The sequence below is a fragment of the Pogoniulus pusillus genome, chromosome 27, assembly GCF_015220805.1.
Source record: "Pogoniulus pusillus isolate bPogPus1 chromosome 27, bPogPus1.pri, whole genome shotgun sequence".
Lineage (NCBI taxonomy): Eukaryota > Metazoa > Chordata > Aves > Piciformes > Lybiidae > Pogoniulus > Pogoniulus pusillus.
This window is the reverse complement of record NC_087290.1, coordinates 14042303-14059645: the sequence shown is the minus strand read 5'-3', so window position 1 is coordinate 14059645 and position 17343 is coordinate 14042303. Positions and strand designations below refer to the sequence as shown.

At 54.1% G+C, this 17343-nt stretch overlaps 1 protein-coding gene across 6 annotated transcripts in view; it reads right to left on the bottom strand.

Moving 5' to 3' along the window:
- Positions 1–17343, bottom strand: part of ACACA (acetyl-CoA carboxylase alpha) — a 127423-nt gene that overhangs the window by 29717 nt on the left and 80363 nt on the right. For 5 of the 6 annotated variants that reach the window (XM_064165890.1, XM_064165888.1, XM_064165891.1 and 2 more), the window contains 6 exons: positions 14563–14832; positions 14127–14224; positions 13486–13606; positions 12953–13063; positions 2010–2153; positions 824–944 (listed from right to left, as the gene is read on the bottom strand). In XM_064165890.1, the coding sequence (XP_064021960.1) occupies positions 824–944; positions 2010–2153; positions 12953–13063; positions 13486–13606; positions 14127–14224; positions 14563–14832 (865 nt within the window). Of the gene's footprint in view, positions 1–823; positions 945–2009; positions 2154–7601; positions 8053–12952; positions 13064–13485; positions 13607–14126; positions 14225–14562; positions 14833–17343 lie in introns of those variants that run through there. The other variant, XM_064165893.1, reaches the window with a different exon arrangement.

Here is a 17343-nt window from a genome sequence, read left to right as displayed (position 1 = left end):
TGCATGCACACAAGCTGCACAACCCCAAAGGCTGGCAGAGGGTTTCAATGGGTTGCAGTGTTTCCAGAACAATTCTCCACCAGGATCTGCAGGAATGTTGTGATTCCCTCCAGTGTCCAGCCCCTGTCCATGTGGATTTTCCTCTGAACCACCAACAAAAATAATCTATAGAAGCAACTAATAACTGAGGTGTCCTCAAGCACTCAGATTGCACAGATTCGCAGAGTGAGTTGTGCTGGAAGGGACCTCAAAGCTCATCCAGTTCCAAACCCCTGCCACAGGCAGGGACACTTCCACCAGCCCAGGCTGCTCAAGGCCTCATCCAACAGTATCACCAAGGTTGGAAGAGACCTCACAGATCATCAAGTCCAACCCTTTACCACAGTGCTCAAGGCTAGACCATGGCACCAAGTGCCACATCCAACCTTGCCTTGAACTGCCCCAGGGACGACGACTCCACCACCTCCCCGGGCAGCCCGAAGCATCCACAGCCTCCCTGGGCAGCCTGTGCCAGTGTCTCCCCACCCTCCCTGTGAAGAATTTCTTCCTAATCTCCAGCCTCAATCTCCCCTTTTCCAGCTCAAAGCCACTGTCCCTCATCCTGGCACTGCAAGCCCACGCCAAGAGTCCCTCCCCAGCTTTCTCACAGGCCCTCTTCAGGTACTGCTTTTCTATACTATATTTTTCTGCACTATATCCAAATTGTTTGGAGCTGACTACTGCCTGAGCTCTGCAAGACATTTGCTGGCAGACAGAAAGCCCTGGCACACAGTTTGAAGCAAGGCCCATTCCTGCCCATCTTGGCCCCCAAATATCCACCTACTTGGGTTGGGGCGTCCAGCCAGCATCCAGCGTGGATCGTAGGGAGTCTTGGTGGGAACAAAGTCTATGGTTCTGTCTATGGGATCCTTCACTTTGAGGATAGGAACAGGGCTGAACACGTTCTAAGACAAAAAGAAAAGCACTGAAGGGAGCAATTCTCCTGCATGGCTTTGTCCTCAGAGACCTGCAGGTCAGAGTCCACCTTCCCCCCGTGCTGCACAACCCTTCATGGAACCACAGAATTACTGCAGGTGGAAGAGACCTCTAAGATCATTGAGCCCAACCCTCAATCTCACACCAGCATGGCCACCAAACCCTGGCACCAAAGGTCATGGCCACACGTTTCTTGAACATCTCCAGGGATGGGACTCCACCAGGTTGTGGAACCTGTGTCAATCCCTGACCACTCTTATAGCAAAGGAATTTTTCCTCCCCTCCAATCGAATCCTCCCTTGGCATAATTTCAGGCCATTTCCTCTCCTTCTATCACCTGAGACTAGGGAGGAGAGACCAAGGCCACCTCACTGCAATCTCCTTTCAGGGGTTGCAGAGAGCAATGAGGTCTCCCCTCAGCCTCCTCTTCTCCAGACTGAACACCCCCAGCTCCCTCAGCCTTCGATCAAAAGAATCCCAGAGCCTTGGCAAGAGTCTGCAAAAGCTTCCAAGGTGCTCCACTCTTTTGGCATCACCTGGCAGACACTGCTTTCTATTTGCTCTTCAGGCACAGCCAGCACCAGTGAGGGGCTGCAGCTCCATTTGTGAAAGGTGACCAGGCCACCTGGCTCAGTCCCCAGGCTCTCTCCTGCAGGAAGGTGACCTGCACGTTCCTGTTGCTCCCTTCCTGGCTGCAGAGAAGCTTGCACCATACATCAACTCCTACAAATTGCTGCCCCAGAGGCTTTTCAGCAAGAGACAATCCACTGCTTACAGAAGATCCTGCTGCCCAGAGGGCTGAGGGCAGGAGGCCAGGGGAGTGATGTGAGAGGACTCAGGGCAGTGCCAGGCCACCCCACAGCCCAGGTCCTGCAGTGCTTTGAGACAAAAAACAGCTTTTACTTCACTATCCTCATGCTTAGCAGCCTGGCAACAGCCACATGAACACACAAGCACCCCGTAGAGAGCCCCCAGCCCCTGTGAGCAAAGTGCCAGGTAGCAGCAGCTGGCACTGGTGCAGGGCCAGCACTCACCTTGGGCATGTAGGAAAGCCACTGCAGGATGGTGTAGACCCCCTCGAAGTCGTCGCAGACGGTGCTGTGTGTCACCCCATTGTTGTGCATGATCTGGATCCCACCCAGCTGGTTGTTGGAGGTGTAAACTTCCCGGCCCAGCACCTTTGGAAAGAAGACAAAAGGGAAGCTAGGCTGTGAGATGAGGCAGGCTGAGGAAGCAAAGGGAAGCCCATCCCTGCAGCAAGTCAGGAGCACTTCCACACCAAAGGATGGAGCAAACCACACACAAGAGACCTTGCCCAGCCCTCTGTGCAGCTGAGAGGGCATGGACAGCTATCCCAAGGGGAACGGGGCAGGAGGGGGGACTGAGGCAGAGGGCAGTTAGCTGAGGAAGGGCAGGAAGCTTGCCCTGCCCCAGGCTGATGTGACCAAGCCCCAAGCTCAGCTCACTAATTCAGAAGGGCTCCAAGGTAAGCGACAGGAGAGGACCTATTTAAATCTTTCACCAGCAAAAAGCACCAAAACACTGTCCAGGAGGGTGAGCACAGCACAGACAAAGCCCCAGCAGCTCCTTGGAGAGACAGAGCAGCGAGAAGGAGGCCCTGACTGCTGGGCTGCTGATGCTGCTGCACAGCTCAGCTCTGCTCTCGGCCCCGGCGCAGCTCTTTTCTCATTCTCCTGCTGTCTCTTCCCATTTGCCCTCTCCCTGACGGATACCCTGAGCTCTCGGTCACTCAGCTCTCTGCTCCACTGAGCCCATATTACTAATAACACCTCTGCCACGGCCAGTTTACCTCATGAAGGCAGGAGCACATCATTACAAAATAAACTCATAACTTTGACACTCCAGCAAATCCACACCGTTTGTTATCTTTATGGGCTGAGCCTTGCCAACAAGGCAGAGGGCATCATCCACCTGCTTCATTTAGCTCTTAACTCCCCCCCTCAAACACCCTGCCCTCCTCCACCAAACACCTAGGTTAAAAAGAGATAACCCAAGAGGGGAGAAGCCTGCAGCTCAAGTCACCAAAATGAGTGACACTCTCCAGGAAAACCTGGACAGGCTGCAGGAAGGCTGTGGAAGTTCAATGGGGACAAGTGTAGGGTCTGGCACCTGGGAACACATAAGCCAGGGCTGCAGCTCAGACTGGGATCCAACCTGCTGGAAAGCAGCCCTCTGGAAAGGGACCTGGGGTCAGGGAGCCACCAAGCCTCCTTAAAGCACTGTCTGGTGCTGAGGTACAGCACTGTCACCTGCCAGCTCTGGATCTACTTCCCTTTGGAGGGAGCAGCCCAGTACTCTGGCATTTCACGGGCCTCAGCCTCTACAGGCACTTAGATGATCCTCACAACACTCTCCTTGTCAGGCAGACATCACTCTAACTCTGTGTACAGAAGAAAGCAAAGCACAGGAGTTATGCATCTAGACCTAGAACTCAGTGCACAGAGATGCTCCTGAGCCTCCATCCTAGGCTCAGCCAGCTTCATCTTCCTCTAACCAGATCAGTGCCATGGTAGGCAAGACAGCAGCACGGATTCAATTTCGAGGAATAGCAAAGCTCAGACTTGCAGCTACCAGGTGTGAGGCAAGCTGAAGGCCTTCCAGAGAGGAAAGCCACAGAGGATTTAAACTGCCTGTCTGTGAACTGCTGCAGTGCAGGCAGATGCAAAAGGAGCCTCTGCTGCTGCTGACCTGCAGGCGCTGCGAGCAGCTGGGGCTCAGCACTGCTGGCAGGCAGCAGGAACAGGCTGATGCAGAACCTGCTCTTGCCCCCAAGCCCCTTTGTGGGGACCAAGATATATGTGCAGCTCCTTCTCCTGAGTGCTCCACACAGCCCAGCACAGGGGCAGAGCACCGTGCAGGGCTGTGGCTGGGAGCCACCGCACTTGTCACTGTTTGGGACAGCCTGGTCCCAGGCTGCACCGAGGTCCCAGTGCCCTCCTGCACAGAAGGTGCCCACAGGTGTGCTCCTGGGTGGAGAGCAGGGACATAGGCACACAGGAGCTCTGCACCACATCCTGACTCTGGCACAGGTCAAAGCTGCTCCACACCCTGGTGCAGAACCACAGAGACCTTAGAGCAGCCTGCCAGTACCTGAAGGGGCTACAGCAGAGATGGGGAAGGACTTTTGACAAGGGCTTGGCAGTGACAGGATGAGAGGGAATGGATTGAAGCTAGAGATAGGAGGTTGAGACTGGGGGTTGCAAAAAAGTTCTTGACAGCAGGGTTGTGAAAATAGGTTGCCCAGGGAGGCTGTGGATGCCCCCTCCCTGGGGGTGTTCAAGGCCAGGCTGGATGAGGCCTTAAGCAACCTGGGCTGGTGGAGGTGTCCCTGCCCGTCCTCAAGGTCCCTTCCAGCACAACCCATTCCGTGATTCTCTGACCAGCTGCCTTCTCCACGCTCCTCTCAGAAGGAGAGCTGCACTGACTGCAAAGCTGGTTTGGCTGCAGACCTGATGGGCTCCTGTGTCTCCCCAAAGACAAAAGATCTGCAGAAAGCAGGGCAGAGGGCTGGAGTGGGGCTCGTTATGCACCCCAAGTGCTGTCATCACCGCCAGCCCAGCACCCGTTGGGATCAAACACAAGTGCCAGACTATCCGAATCACTTCGGTAACTGCAGTTCCCACCCCAGCATCGCCGTGACCTGCCAGCGAGCTGCAGCAGCCAGGCTGCAGCACTCTGCCCACCCTGGCTCTCCCCAGCAGCACAGGCAGGAACGTCTCACCAGAAACACAACGCAGGGACTGCAAACCCCAGCCAAGCCCCAGCAGATCCTGCAGCCTTCGAGGCTAGCACTCAGCTCTTTTCATACACACATCCTGCCCTCAGAGGGTGAAACAGCAGCCAGAAGGACCAGGCTAAGGAGGGAGGGCAGCTCCCAGCACGGCCAGTGCCCAGGTCGCTGTGAGTGCAGACTCCTCTTGCGTCCCTAGGCCACGGAGGTGTGGAGCTCCTGCACTCCTAATTTACAAGCCCTCACTGGGGGACCCTCCTGGCTTGGGAACAGAGTGGCTCGGTGTAATGCCTGGAGATTATTAAAGGCAGAGCTGCACTGCACTATCAAGCCTACAGATCTTTTATTTAGAAGATATGGTGCTCTAAATGCACAAAGAGCTCCCCGTCACCTTCACATTAAAGCCCCTAGTGCCTGGTAAATGGAATTATATAGCTGTCATCTCCTTTCCCCAAAGTTTTAAGAGTACAATGGGCTCATTTTTTCACACTCCATCCCAGCTTCAGAACTAAGAGACCTACTTTGTATTGATTTAAAGTCTCAGAAATAAATAAACCTGCTTCACCAATGTGATTCACAAGAAATTCATGATACACTATTGCATGATATATTTCAAGCTGTGGCTCCAGCTCTTTTTTCCCTTTGGTGAGTGATGGGGAAGGTGGGAGGCAGGGGGAGGTGGGGGGAAGCTGACAGCCTGATGGTTATTGGAGATGGCTACTGACTGCAAATCCAGAAGCAGGTCTTGCTGGTGGAGTCTTTCTCTTGCTTTAATTTAGGGGAAGCAGAGGCGGAAGGGGAAAAAGCAACTGAACTGCACCTCGGAGGCAGCAAGGGGAGACGCATCCAGATGCACACTGCAGCTCTCTACACCACCTTGTGCCTCCAGGTCCCAAAACACCTCGCCAACACAAAGGGAGCAGGACCCCACTGCTGAGCAGGTCCTCCCTCCCTGCAGATGGCAACATGGAATTTAATGGGAGGGGACAGTTCTTCCACCTTGCAGTGCTGGATGAGGGTTTTTGAACACTTCTGGACTGCAGCAGAAAATCAGATTTTGCAGTCTTGAGATCTGAATAAATATCAAGGCATTTGCTTCTGACGCTGAAGCATTTGTTGTAGAAATGAGAAACAAAAATTAATTTGGAAAGAGAAGTCACTTTGGAAAAAAAAACAAACAACCCCCCCCAGGCTCTTCATTTGACCCCAAAACTCCAAATGAGAAATTCACCCAGGCTGACCCTTTTCCTGGAGAGCTGCAGTTCCAGGGAGCTGGCATTTTCCAATGACAAATGTCTTGTCAAGAAATTCCTGCCTGGCTCCCCTTCCAGAGTGTAGGGAGCCTGCATGCTTTGCTCAAGGTCACTCCATCAGTCAGTGGTAATCAAAAGGACTCCAAACCCTTTGAAAACTCAAACCACAGCTGCCTGTCCTAGAGGAGCAAACACTCACAAATCCCACCTCAGATGGGGGTTCCCTAATCCAGGCACCAGCCCCATGGCCAACGTCAGTGACACTCAGAGGTCTTGGGTTGGTCATTCTTTTTGGGTGCTTTCCAGACCCCAACAGAACCTTTTCATTCAGAGACCAGGCAAGGGGAACAGGCTGCACAACAGTGAAGCTCTGTGTAGGTGTGAGTTTAGGCTTAATCAAGAGGGAACTGGGGGTGGTTAGCCTGGAGAACAGGGAGCTGACAGGAGACCTCATTGCTCTCTACAGCTCCGTAAGAGGTTGGAGCGAGGTGGAGTTGGTCTCTTCTTCCTAGGTACAAGCAATAAGATAAGAGGAAATGGCCTCAAGTTGCTCCTGGAGAGGTTTAGGTTGGACATGAGAAACAGCTTCTTCTCCTAAAGGGTTGTCAAGCCCTGGCCAGGCTACCCAGGGCAGTGGTGGGGTCCCCATGTCCTGGAGGGGTTTCGAAGCTACGGAGATGTGGTGCAGAGGGCCATGCCAAGGCCCTGGAGCCCTTGGTGAGATCCATGGGAGGAAGCACTGATGGCTGAAGCTGCTGGAGTGTCCCTTTCTGTGTGACGTCCTCTAGCTCCTCTCTAATCAGCATCCCCAGCCCCCTGTGCCCACGCAGGCCTTCCTCACAGCCTTGCTGTGCCACTACAGAAGATTCATATCATGCATTAATAATTAGAGTGCTCTTTAGAATGGCAGAGCTGGCACTTGCTGCTCTAACTCACATGATTGCTCTCACATGATTGCTTTGATCTAATCCCAAGACTGGAGTCATCTCGAGCAGATATGGAGCAATCCCTGCCTGGAATCTCAAATTAGAGCTCTCCACAGCCTGTGTTCTACAGCCCCAGCCCCAAAAGGCACCAATCTCCCACGGCTCCTGTTTGTCCTGCCGCTGACGAGCCTGCAGGCTCACACCTGGGCAGGCTTACAGCCCCTGGAGGCTTCCTGCTCCTCCTATCAGCTCCTCTGCTGAGCTCCACACCTCTGGAGGCTTCCTGCTCCTCACACCTGCTCCTCCGCTGAGCTTCGCACCTGACCCAGCAGCCTCTCTCCTGGGCACAGCACCCTCAGCACCTCTGCCTGTTCCTCCCAAGCCCTCACCTCTTCTCTCACCATCTCATTCCAGGGCAACCAGCAAGTTCTGCAGCTTTCCTCAGCTGTGCCTTGCAAGCTTCAGGTCGGTGCCAGGCTGCTTCAGCACCAAGACCAAACAACATCCCACCAGGCAGCCAGGCTATGTCCACATCTGTCAGCAGACACTGAAGAGCAGCTAGCACCAGTGCCACATTGGCTGAAGTGCCTCAAAACAAACCAGTAACAGGCACAAACTGGAACATCATCTCGAGGGCCTGATTCAGGCAGGCCAAGCCTGGAGAGTTTTGGGGAAATAAAGCTAAGCAAGAGGGAGAGAAAAGAGGACAACCTGCTGGTTAGATTCCTCCCTTCAGCCCCAGGAGTGACAGCCACTTCAGAGGTCCTGCTGTGGGATGCAGCTTGGGAGGCAGTTCTTTATCACCACTCAGAGAATGACCTGTTTGGGGGATTACAGAACAAGGTGATGGGTCTCAAGTCAGGAGCAGTTCCTGAGCCCCTCTAACAAAGCTGGCACCCAGCAGGGAAAGCCTGTAAGGTGTCTGTAGAGAAAAGAGGCTGCAAGCTCCTCTTTGGTGACACAAGCACAGCAGTCTCAAAGCCAGGATCCCTTAAACACAACAGACAGCAAGGAGCAAACTAATTAAAAATAGGTCAGCGCCAGACTTGGGAACATCCCAGTGAAGACTGAAGTGAAAAACGTGGTCCTGGAAGCTTGAACGCACAAGCAATGCAGACACTGCGGGTGCCGGGCTCTTGTCCTACCTCTGTTCAAAAGGAAACAAACAGGAATTAACCTGTCAGTGCCTGGCAGCTGCACATCCTCTCTACCAGGTAGAACTGCACCTTGTGCACCTACACTCAGCCTGGAGAGAAGGCGGCTCCAGGGAGACCTCAGAGTGATCTTCCAGTACCTGAAGGGGGCTATGGGAGAGCTGGGGAGGGACTTTTGGACAAGGACTTCACAGTATCACAGTATCAGTATCATCAGGGCTGGAAGAGACCTCACAGATCATCAAGTCCAACCCTTTACCACAGAGCTCAAGGCCAGACCATGGCACCAAGTGCCACATCCAACCTTGCCTTGAACAGCCCCAGGGACGGCGACTCCACCACCTCCCCGGGCAGCCCATTCCAGTGTCCAATGACTCTCTCAGTGAAGAACTTTCTCCTCACCTCAAGCCTAAATCTCCCCTGGCGCAGCCTAAGGCTGTGTCCTCTTGTTCTGGCACTGGCCACCCGAGAGAAGAGAGCAACCTCCTCCTGGCTACAACCACCCCTCAGGTAGTTGTAGACAGCAATGAGGTCTCCCCTGAGCCTCCTCTTCTCCAGGCTAACCAATCCCAGCTCCCTCAGCCTCTCCTCGTAGGGCTGTGCTCAAGGCCTCTCCCCAGCCTCGTCGCCCTTCTCTGGACACACTCAAGCATCTCAATGTCCCTCCTAAACTGGGGGGCCCAGAACTGAACACAGCACTCAAGGTGTGGTCTAACCAGTGCAGAGTACAGGGGCAGAATGACCTCCCTGCTCCTGCTGACCACACCATTCCTGATGCAGGCCAGGATGCCACTGGCTCTCTTGGCCACCTGGGCACACTGCTGGACTTAAAATGACAGGACCAGGACGAGGAGCAATGGTTTTGAGCTGGAAGAGGAGAGACCGAGACTGGAGATGAGGAAGAAATTCTAGACAGTGAGGGTGAGGAGATACTGGCACAGGTTGCTCAGCGAGGCTGTGGATGTCTCTTCCCTGGAGGTGTTCAAGACCAGGCTGGATGAGGCTTTGAGCAACCTTGGCTGGTGGAAGTGTCCCTGCCCATGGCAGGGGAGGTTGGAACTGGAGAATCCTTAAGATCCCTTCTAAGCCATCCCATTTTATGACTCCGATTCTCCGTTCACCTCGTGATGAGGAAAGGGAGTCGAGGGAGGTGGTGGAAGGTGCAGGGGTGGGGGAAAAAAAAAGGGGGGGGGGGGGGGGGGGGTCAGGGAAAGTTAAAAAAAAAACCAAACCAAACCCCAGAAAAGCCTCTGCCTCAGCAAAAGTTTTCATTAAAATTTTAGACAAATGATCTCTGTGTCCTTCCCCCGTGCTGCCTGGGGCTCCATGCTATTTCTATGCAAATAACAGCCTCGTGGTTTATATCTTATTATTTCCACCGGAGCTGCGGCGACGTGACCCGAGACGTGCGAGAGGCAGACAGCGAGAGAGGGAGAGAGGGGAGGGGAGGGAGATGGAGTGGAGTGGAGCGGAGGGGCTGCTCGCTGGGCTGTGAAAAAATATTGTCAGGAGTGAGCAGCGAGAGCGCAAAGCAACAGACAAATGAAAGGGATTGCAGGGCTAACGTGTTCATCCCGGGCCTCTCCCCGCGCCGAGCGGCAGCGCCGCATCCATCGGGCACCGGGCGGGCAGGCACCATCCATCTGCCGCCCCCCATCATTTGCATTTCATGCCTGCTGGCTCTGGATGTGCCGAGCTTTGATGCGGCCGCGCATTATCATTATTTCAATTTGCAGGGGGGTCAGCGGGCGCGGCTGCGGCGCACACGCTCCGCCACAGCCAGGAAATGGCATTTCCACCTCCCCACCCCCTGCCCGAGTGCGAGGGAGGGGGAAGACAAAAGGGGTAGGGCTGGGATGCAGCTCCGCTGCCGCTGCCGCTCCCCCCCGGCCCCGCCGCGCAGCGCCGCTGCTGCCCAGCGCTCCCCCGTGCCTGCCGGGCCGCACCGCACCGCGCCGCGGACAAAGGCGGCTCCGTCGGGAGCGGGGGAAGCTCCGCAGCCCCTGGTGTGCCGTCCTGTGGGGCTGGGAGAGCCCTGAAGCCCTCCTGCTTTCTGCTGTCTCCCGCTGCGGTGCCTCCGCCCACAAAGCACTCCGCAGCCAGCACGGGATGAGCCAGCCCCAGGACCCAGCTCCAGCTCACGGTGACACTGACCTTGAGCCCTCACCCAAGCCGTGGGTGGGCTTGGGCAGCTGGACCTCTACACCTCACAGAGATGATGAACAAGCCCAGCAGCAGACCTGCTGGCATACAAGGTCTGCCACAGCCCCCCCCTGCTCCCCTGGAAATCAGCAGGAATCCAGTACTGCACAGGGGAAAAACCACAACCCAAACTTCCCAGAGGAAACCTTCCTGATCCCTGACAGCCCCCCTGCCTCCGCTGCCGCAGAAACATCTCTGCACAGCACATCTCTGCCTGCAGGGAGAGGACATTTTGAAGACGTGTAGGCAGGCACAAGCCTATGAGTGAGCACTGTCCAGTATCCCCCGGGGGTGCCCTGACACTTCATCAGGAGAAGCATCTCCATGCTTCCATTCTCTAGCAGCCTCACAGAATCTCAGAATGCCAGAATCCCTTGCAAGGGATCCCAAGGATCCTCTGGTCCAACCTTTCTGGGTGATGGTGGAGTTGAAACGAGATGTTGCCATTGATGAATCTTTGTTTCAGTCACCATCTTTCTTCTAAGACCCCACCAGGTGGGTGGGTGACCTTCTAACTGCCACCAGTAACACACTGACTTTGCTGCCCAGGCCTCTTCTCATTACCCAATCCATGGGAACAAGAAGCAGCAAGGCTCACTTGCTCCACAGACAAAAGCTGCTGCAGGTTTCCACCATGAAACCCTTCTGAGGTTCCATTCATTAAATGACCAAAACATATCATGGATCATGCCCCAACAGCCTCTGTGTTCCTGCAAAGGAAGATCTGACAGACAGAAACCTGACTTCTAGCCACAAGAGGATGCAAACTGCCCCTTGAAATTCAAGGGCCAAGTGTTGGAATAGTTCAGAGAGAAGAGCAGGCAGGCAGTAGGTCCTGCCTCCATGGCAGGGTGACACAGGTGCTTCAGCACTCCCCTTTCCTTCACACTCTTCCTAAGATCTCAACTGGACTGAGCTGGGTCATTTCACATCAGCACTGGGCATCACTTCACTACTTCAGACACACTGCTGAGGACACAGTTATGGCAGGGAATGGACAGCAAAGACCATATGAGGTAGAAGGAGATACCACACAACTTCCAAGTATGAGTAGGGATTCCCAGTTCCTCCAGATTCAAGCACAGGTGAACTTATTGTTAGGTCTGGGCCTAGCTGTTTTCCTGGGAAAGGTGGACAGGATGCAAGAGATTCCTCCCTTTGCCTGACCTTTAAGCAGATGGAGGTTTGGTGCCTACATAAACATCTGCAGAGAGGGGAGAGAAAAGGACACATGGGATTATTCAGCCCACTGCAATTCTTGGCATGGGTCAGTCACCCTCAGGAAGCACCTCCTGACAGATGTCAGGTGCTTCATTTAGACAAATCCTCTATTTTTAAGTGCCTCAAATTCAGTGAGGCTAATCTACCCATGTAAACCCAGACACTGACTCCACTGGCAGAGAGTGCAGCTAAACCTGGAGAGCGCAGAGCAGCACTGAACAGCCTGGCCCTGCCATCTGGGAAACTCTGCAGGGCCCCGAGCCCCAGCAAATGACAGCTGGAACCAGGCAACTTACTCCACTTCAGCAAGCACTAAACTGACTCCATTTCTTTTCAGAGGACGGATCTTCAAATGCCTCTTTTGCTTCCATTGATGCAGGTGTGTGTGATGTGTGTAAGAGATCTAACTGAGGGTGCTGCAGCCCCGAGCTGATAGAATCAATGCCTCATTTTCCTCAGAGCCCCTTATTGAGGGGCATCATTCAACAAGAGACTATTTTCCTTTTATCTCCCATTGTCAGGCAGGCTCTCCTCGAGGCGCAGCTTGCGCTGAAGCACAACCACCCCAGGTGCTGGAGAGTGCCTGAGAACAAAGCTGCACAATGGGAAGGGCACTCGTGCCCACACAGTCCCCACTCCCACGGGAACAAAGCCCTCAGCGAGAGGGATGAGAGCCCAGTCGGCTGCGAGCCGCAGACAAGGGGCTGGAGCTGGGATATTAATGAGCCTGGGGCAGCGAGGAGGGAGGACTACTGAGGGAGGAGAGCAGCAGAGTCACCTCGGCGGCGGGAGCAGGGAAGTTTGAGAGCCTGAGTTACTCCTTCCTGCCCCACAGCTGAGCTCTGCAGCAGGTCTGACTCCCCAGAAATCACCATCCACACCCCCTCCTCAGGCTGCAGAGCTGCTCCAGTGCTCAGGCAGGGCTGTGGGCAGCTGGAAGCTTGGGGGGATCCACATCTACATGTTTCAAACAGTCTCCCAGAGACTGGAAACTGCCCTCTTGATCACAGCACAGGGGGGTGAGAGGAGATGCTCTCAGCCAGTGAGCTTCTCCCCTGCTGGCATTCAGTCACTGCACACGACCTCTGTTACAAGCTTCTCCTTCTTCCCCTTCCCCTGCTTCACACTCAGACCCCTAAGTCTGCAGTTCTGCCTGGGTCTCCTGCCAGTCTCCAATCAGGACGGCTGGAATAGTGCCTCTGGCTGTCAATGTGATGTTCTTGTCAAGAAAAAAAGGTGCACGAAAGGGCTGCCTCCTGAGCAGGGAGCAAAGAAACAAGGCTGCAGAGGCAGGAAAGGTTCGCAGCTGCTGCCCTGCATCAGCTCTCCTCTCTGGATCGGGAAGAGCCCGAGAAGAGGAAAGGAAAAGGGACCAAAACGAGTGGTGGCAGCTCCTTAAGTTTCCATCAGGACTCACAGAAACACCAACACAGCTCCCCCAGCTCTGAAGACCGAAATGCAGAGACTCACTTTGTTGAGGGCTCCACAGCCAGTCAGGATTATGTGAGAGTTCTCCACCTGGATCGTCCTCTGGCCCAGCCGCACCAGGTAAGCCCCAATCCCAATTGCCCGACAGGACACCTGAGGGAAGAAACAGCAAATGAAGCAATGCCCTTGACTTCTGTCCTGCCACACAGCCCACAGCCCACACCCACCCAAGCCCCTGGGTAAAGCTGTACCACAGTGCTGCAAAATTCTCATCCTGCAGCTCTGCAGCTAGAGTGAGTTTTGGCAGCTCAGCATCTGCACACACCTGGATTTCACCTAAACAAACAGCAGCAGCAGCAACTTGCAGACTGAGCAGACTTCTCCAAGAGTGGTTTCAGTTTAGCCTGAAAGGGCCCCAGCCTTGTGATGGTGCCACTGGTGTTGCTCAAAGTCTACAGAAGGCAATTTACATCCAACCCCAAGCTGATCCCAGCTCTATCTTCTGGATATCGCTGCAGGATTTGTAGCTGAAGCAGACAATAGAGTCTGAAGAATAGAAAGCAGTGGAGGATTACCAGGTTGATGGTGATGATACTGTCATAGGCTAAAGATGATTCTCCAGCAATCATGCCAGATCCTCTGAGGTTCTCTGTTCCAAGCCCATCTTCCTTCCCGATGATATCTGTTATCTTGTACCTGAGGGACACACACACAGAGCCTCTGAGCGATTTGCTGAGAAGAAAACGAGCAGTGACTAAATATCACTGAGGCTCCACAGAGTAACCTGCATAAAACCCAGCCAGGACCTCTACACGAGGCTCCTGCTGCAGCCTTACTGAACACCGCAGAATACCCTACACATGAGCAGCCAAAGCTGCTCTGCAAAGAGGAAAGACATTCAAGGTCAGGCTTGCTGTGGCCCTGGGCAGCCTGCTCTAGCTGGAGGTGTCCTTGCTGCCTGCAGGGGGTTGGACAGGATCACCTTTGAGGGTCCCTTCCAACCCAATGCAATCTGTGAAGCTGTAAAATGCCAAGGGAGAGGAATGTCCATGACAAGTGTTCCTCTGGCAGTCTCCATGCTCTCAGCACATGCAGCTGTGGCTTGCTGCATACCCGGGGCCCAAAGAAGTCCTGGCTGAAGACCAGGCTGTGACATGCATCACCCTGTACACATAAGGGTCAGCAGAGAGCTTTCCAGTCTGACCTCTGTGCTTACCTGGACTCTCCATTGTCCTCCACATGCTCACAGTGAACTGAGTTCAGGGCACTGACTTTCTTATAGTCCTGAGGAGTCAGGTACAAGTATTTGTATCCCTGCAGAGAAAAACACTTTGGTCACCTCATCCCTCCTGAAGCCCCTTCCCGATTCCCAAGAAAAGAAAGTTGCAATGGAGCAGAACTTAACTCCAGCTGGCAGTAAGAACATCTCTTAAGAGCAGAGCACCAGCTGTGCTCACTGAAAGCTAGGGTTGTTCTCGATGTTCAGCACTAACTCTGTCTGCCAATCCTGCAGCCTGAGAGACCCAAAACCAAGCAGAGCTTTGGACCTAACAGCCTAGCAAAGACTTAACCTCATCTCCATCAAAAGAGGTGGTGTGAAGACTCTGTTGTGAGTTACTGCAGTTTCACCTCTGACTCCTGCATCTCCTTACCTTGTATGGGTCATCTGGGTCCTCCCAAGCTACGTGGAACATGTGCCTGATCTCCTCAGCCAAACCAATCCTGGCCCCACTGTTGGCAGCCACGTAGATGCGGGGGATGCCCTGGGTGCGCGCCAGCTCCGAGGCCCTCAGGAAGAGCACATCCTCCTGCGGCCCGAAGGAGCCGATCTGGTAGGTGATGTCATTGCCAATCACGATGATGTCCCGGCCCTCAGGGTACTCGGGGGTTTTCAGAGTCATCTTCCAGGCCACCATCCCAATCTGCAGACACAGAGCATAAAACCTCAGCGCCTGCCTTCAGGGTGTGAAGGAGGAGAAGTCCCAGGGGCCACCCTCCCTGCTGCATTCTGTGTAGCATCTTTGGGATCTCCAACACCAGCAGCTCTGAGGCGCAGGGCAGAGCACAGCTGGCAGAGCTTGATCCTTTACACACTCACTGGAGCACATCCTCCATCTCTTCCCACCCCAGACACTAATCCTGGCCCTGCCTCTCCCCATTCAGGGATTTGTCACAGCTGCAGGACACATTCTGCAAACGCCCCTCTTGTGGGGTGCTGCGACTGTTCCGCGTGCCAGGGCTCAGGGGGTGGGCATGGATGTGCTGCTGCACAGGACTCCAGACCATCTGCTTGGACTGGAAGAATCACAGAATTGTTTTAGCTGGAAAAGGCCTCCAAGACCATTCAGTCCAACCACCAACCCAACCCCGCCACGGCCACTAAACCATGGCCCCAGGTGCCACGGCCACCCATTTCGGAAACACCTCCAGGGATGGGGACTCCAGCACCTCCTTGGGCAGCCTCTTCTAATCCCTGACCACTCTCACAGCAAAGGTATTTTTCCTCATCTCCAGCATAACCCTTCCTCGGCACAATTTCAGGCCATGTGTTCTCCTTCTATCACCTGAGACTAGGGAGAAGAGACCAACCCCACTTGGCTCCAGCTTTCAGGGAGCTGTAGAAAGCAATGAGGTCTCCTCTCAGCCTCTTCTTCTCCAGGATGAACACCCCCAGCTCCCTCAGCTGCTTCTGGTAACAGCCTGGCTCTCCTCAGCCTGCTTCTCCCTCCCCCCACTCTCACTTTAATGACCTTTTCACTCCGTAACTACTTCCATTTACATTTTTTTCTGCCCTTCCTTTAATTCCTCTGGCTCTTCCCTTTTTAACTCCCCAAGAATTGCAGCAGTCTCTTTCCAAGCCTGCCAAGCAATGCTTTTCCCTGGGTATTCTTCTTTTTAAAATCACCAGATGATCTCTCCTGGCCCCTCTGATGGAGATCAGTAGCATCTGTCCCCTGCACCGCCCATCGCTCAGCGGCGACGCGGCTCCGGCCATCCCGGAATGCCATTAACAGATGGAAATAGCAGTGTCCCTTGAAAGCCACATGCATCACCCCGTCTGCGCTCACCCAAGGATCATAAGCTCTGAGTACACATTCCTCAAGCCAATTGCACATCCCCTGCAATCAGGAGGCTTGAAACTCTCATTGTGGAGCCTCTGAATTCTGAACATGATGAACTAAAGCAGGAGGGGGGAAGAGGGGAGAAGCAGCAGACAGAAATGTGCCATTTAATCCAAATCAAAATGGCACAATGCACAGTTGAGATCCAATCAGCAGCTGCACTAAGATATGCCATAATAGGTTCATTACAGAAACCAAAAAAGGCAGAGGAATTAATCAAAGGGTCACTGGAAGTAAAGCAGGCAGCGATCCAAAAACGTTACAGCCTGGCGGATCCTTCCCTGCCACCTCCCCTCCTGCAGCTGAGGCTGCAAGTCAGCAGAGTGCTGATGTTCCAGCTCACCTTCCCCTGCTCTCAGCTCCAGCCACTGCTGTTCCCACTGATACCTCGTAAGGGCTTAATTTGTATTTGCAGATTTACAGCTACACCTCAGCATGGGGCTGGAAAGGGAGATACTGCAGCAGGCTCAGGGAGAGGAGCACAAACCCTTGCCAGGCAGTGAGATGCTTTGCTTGAACACCACTGGTGTGTCATCACTAAAGGGAGAAGCTGCAGCCCTGCAAAGCCAGGGGCTGCAGCTGCTGGTCAGGCACCCAGGCCAGAAGTGTGTGCAGGGAGACCAGAGGGCACACACAACCAGCCCAGGAGCAGCCTCTGCCATCCCAAACAAACCTGCACAGCCAGAGAGGCTCCCTGGCCTTCTGCTCTTCTACCACTGAATTTTCACAGCAGAAAAAGGAAGAACAAAGGTGAAATGAAAAGAAGAAAAGTGAGCTTTGTCCTTCTGACCTGACTGCTGCAGGAAAAGAGATAGCAGAGGCTGGGTTCTGTGTGTCTCTTCTACCTCTCAGCTGTGGTAGGGGTTGGAAGGGACCTCTAGAGAGCATTGAGTCCAATCCCCCTGCTAGAGCAGGAACACCCAGAGCAGGCCCAGGTGGGTCTTGAAAGTCTCCAGAGGAGACTCCACAACCTCTCTGTGCAGCCTGCTCCAGGGCACCAGCATCCTCACACCAAAGAAGTTTCTCCTCAGTTTGATGTGGAACCTCCTGGGTTCCAGTTTGTGCCATTGTCCCTTGTCCTGTCACAGAACAGAATCGAATCACAGAATAAAATCATAGAATCAACCAGGTTGGGAGAGACCTCCAAGCTCATCCAGTCCAACCTAGCACCCAGCCCTATCCAGTCAACTAGACCATGGCACTAAATGCATCATCCAGTCTTTTCTTGAACACCTCCAGGGACAGCAACTCCACCACCTCCCTGGGCAGCCCATTCCAATGCCAATCACTCTCTCTGTGAAGAGCTTCCTT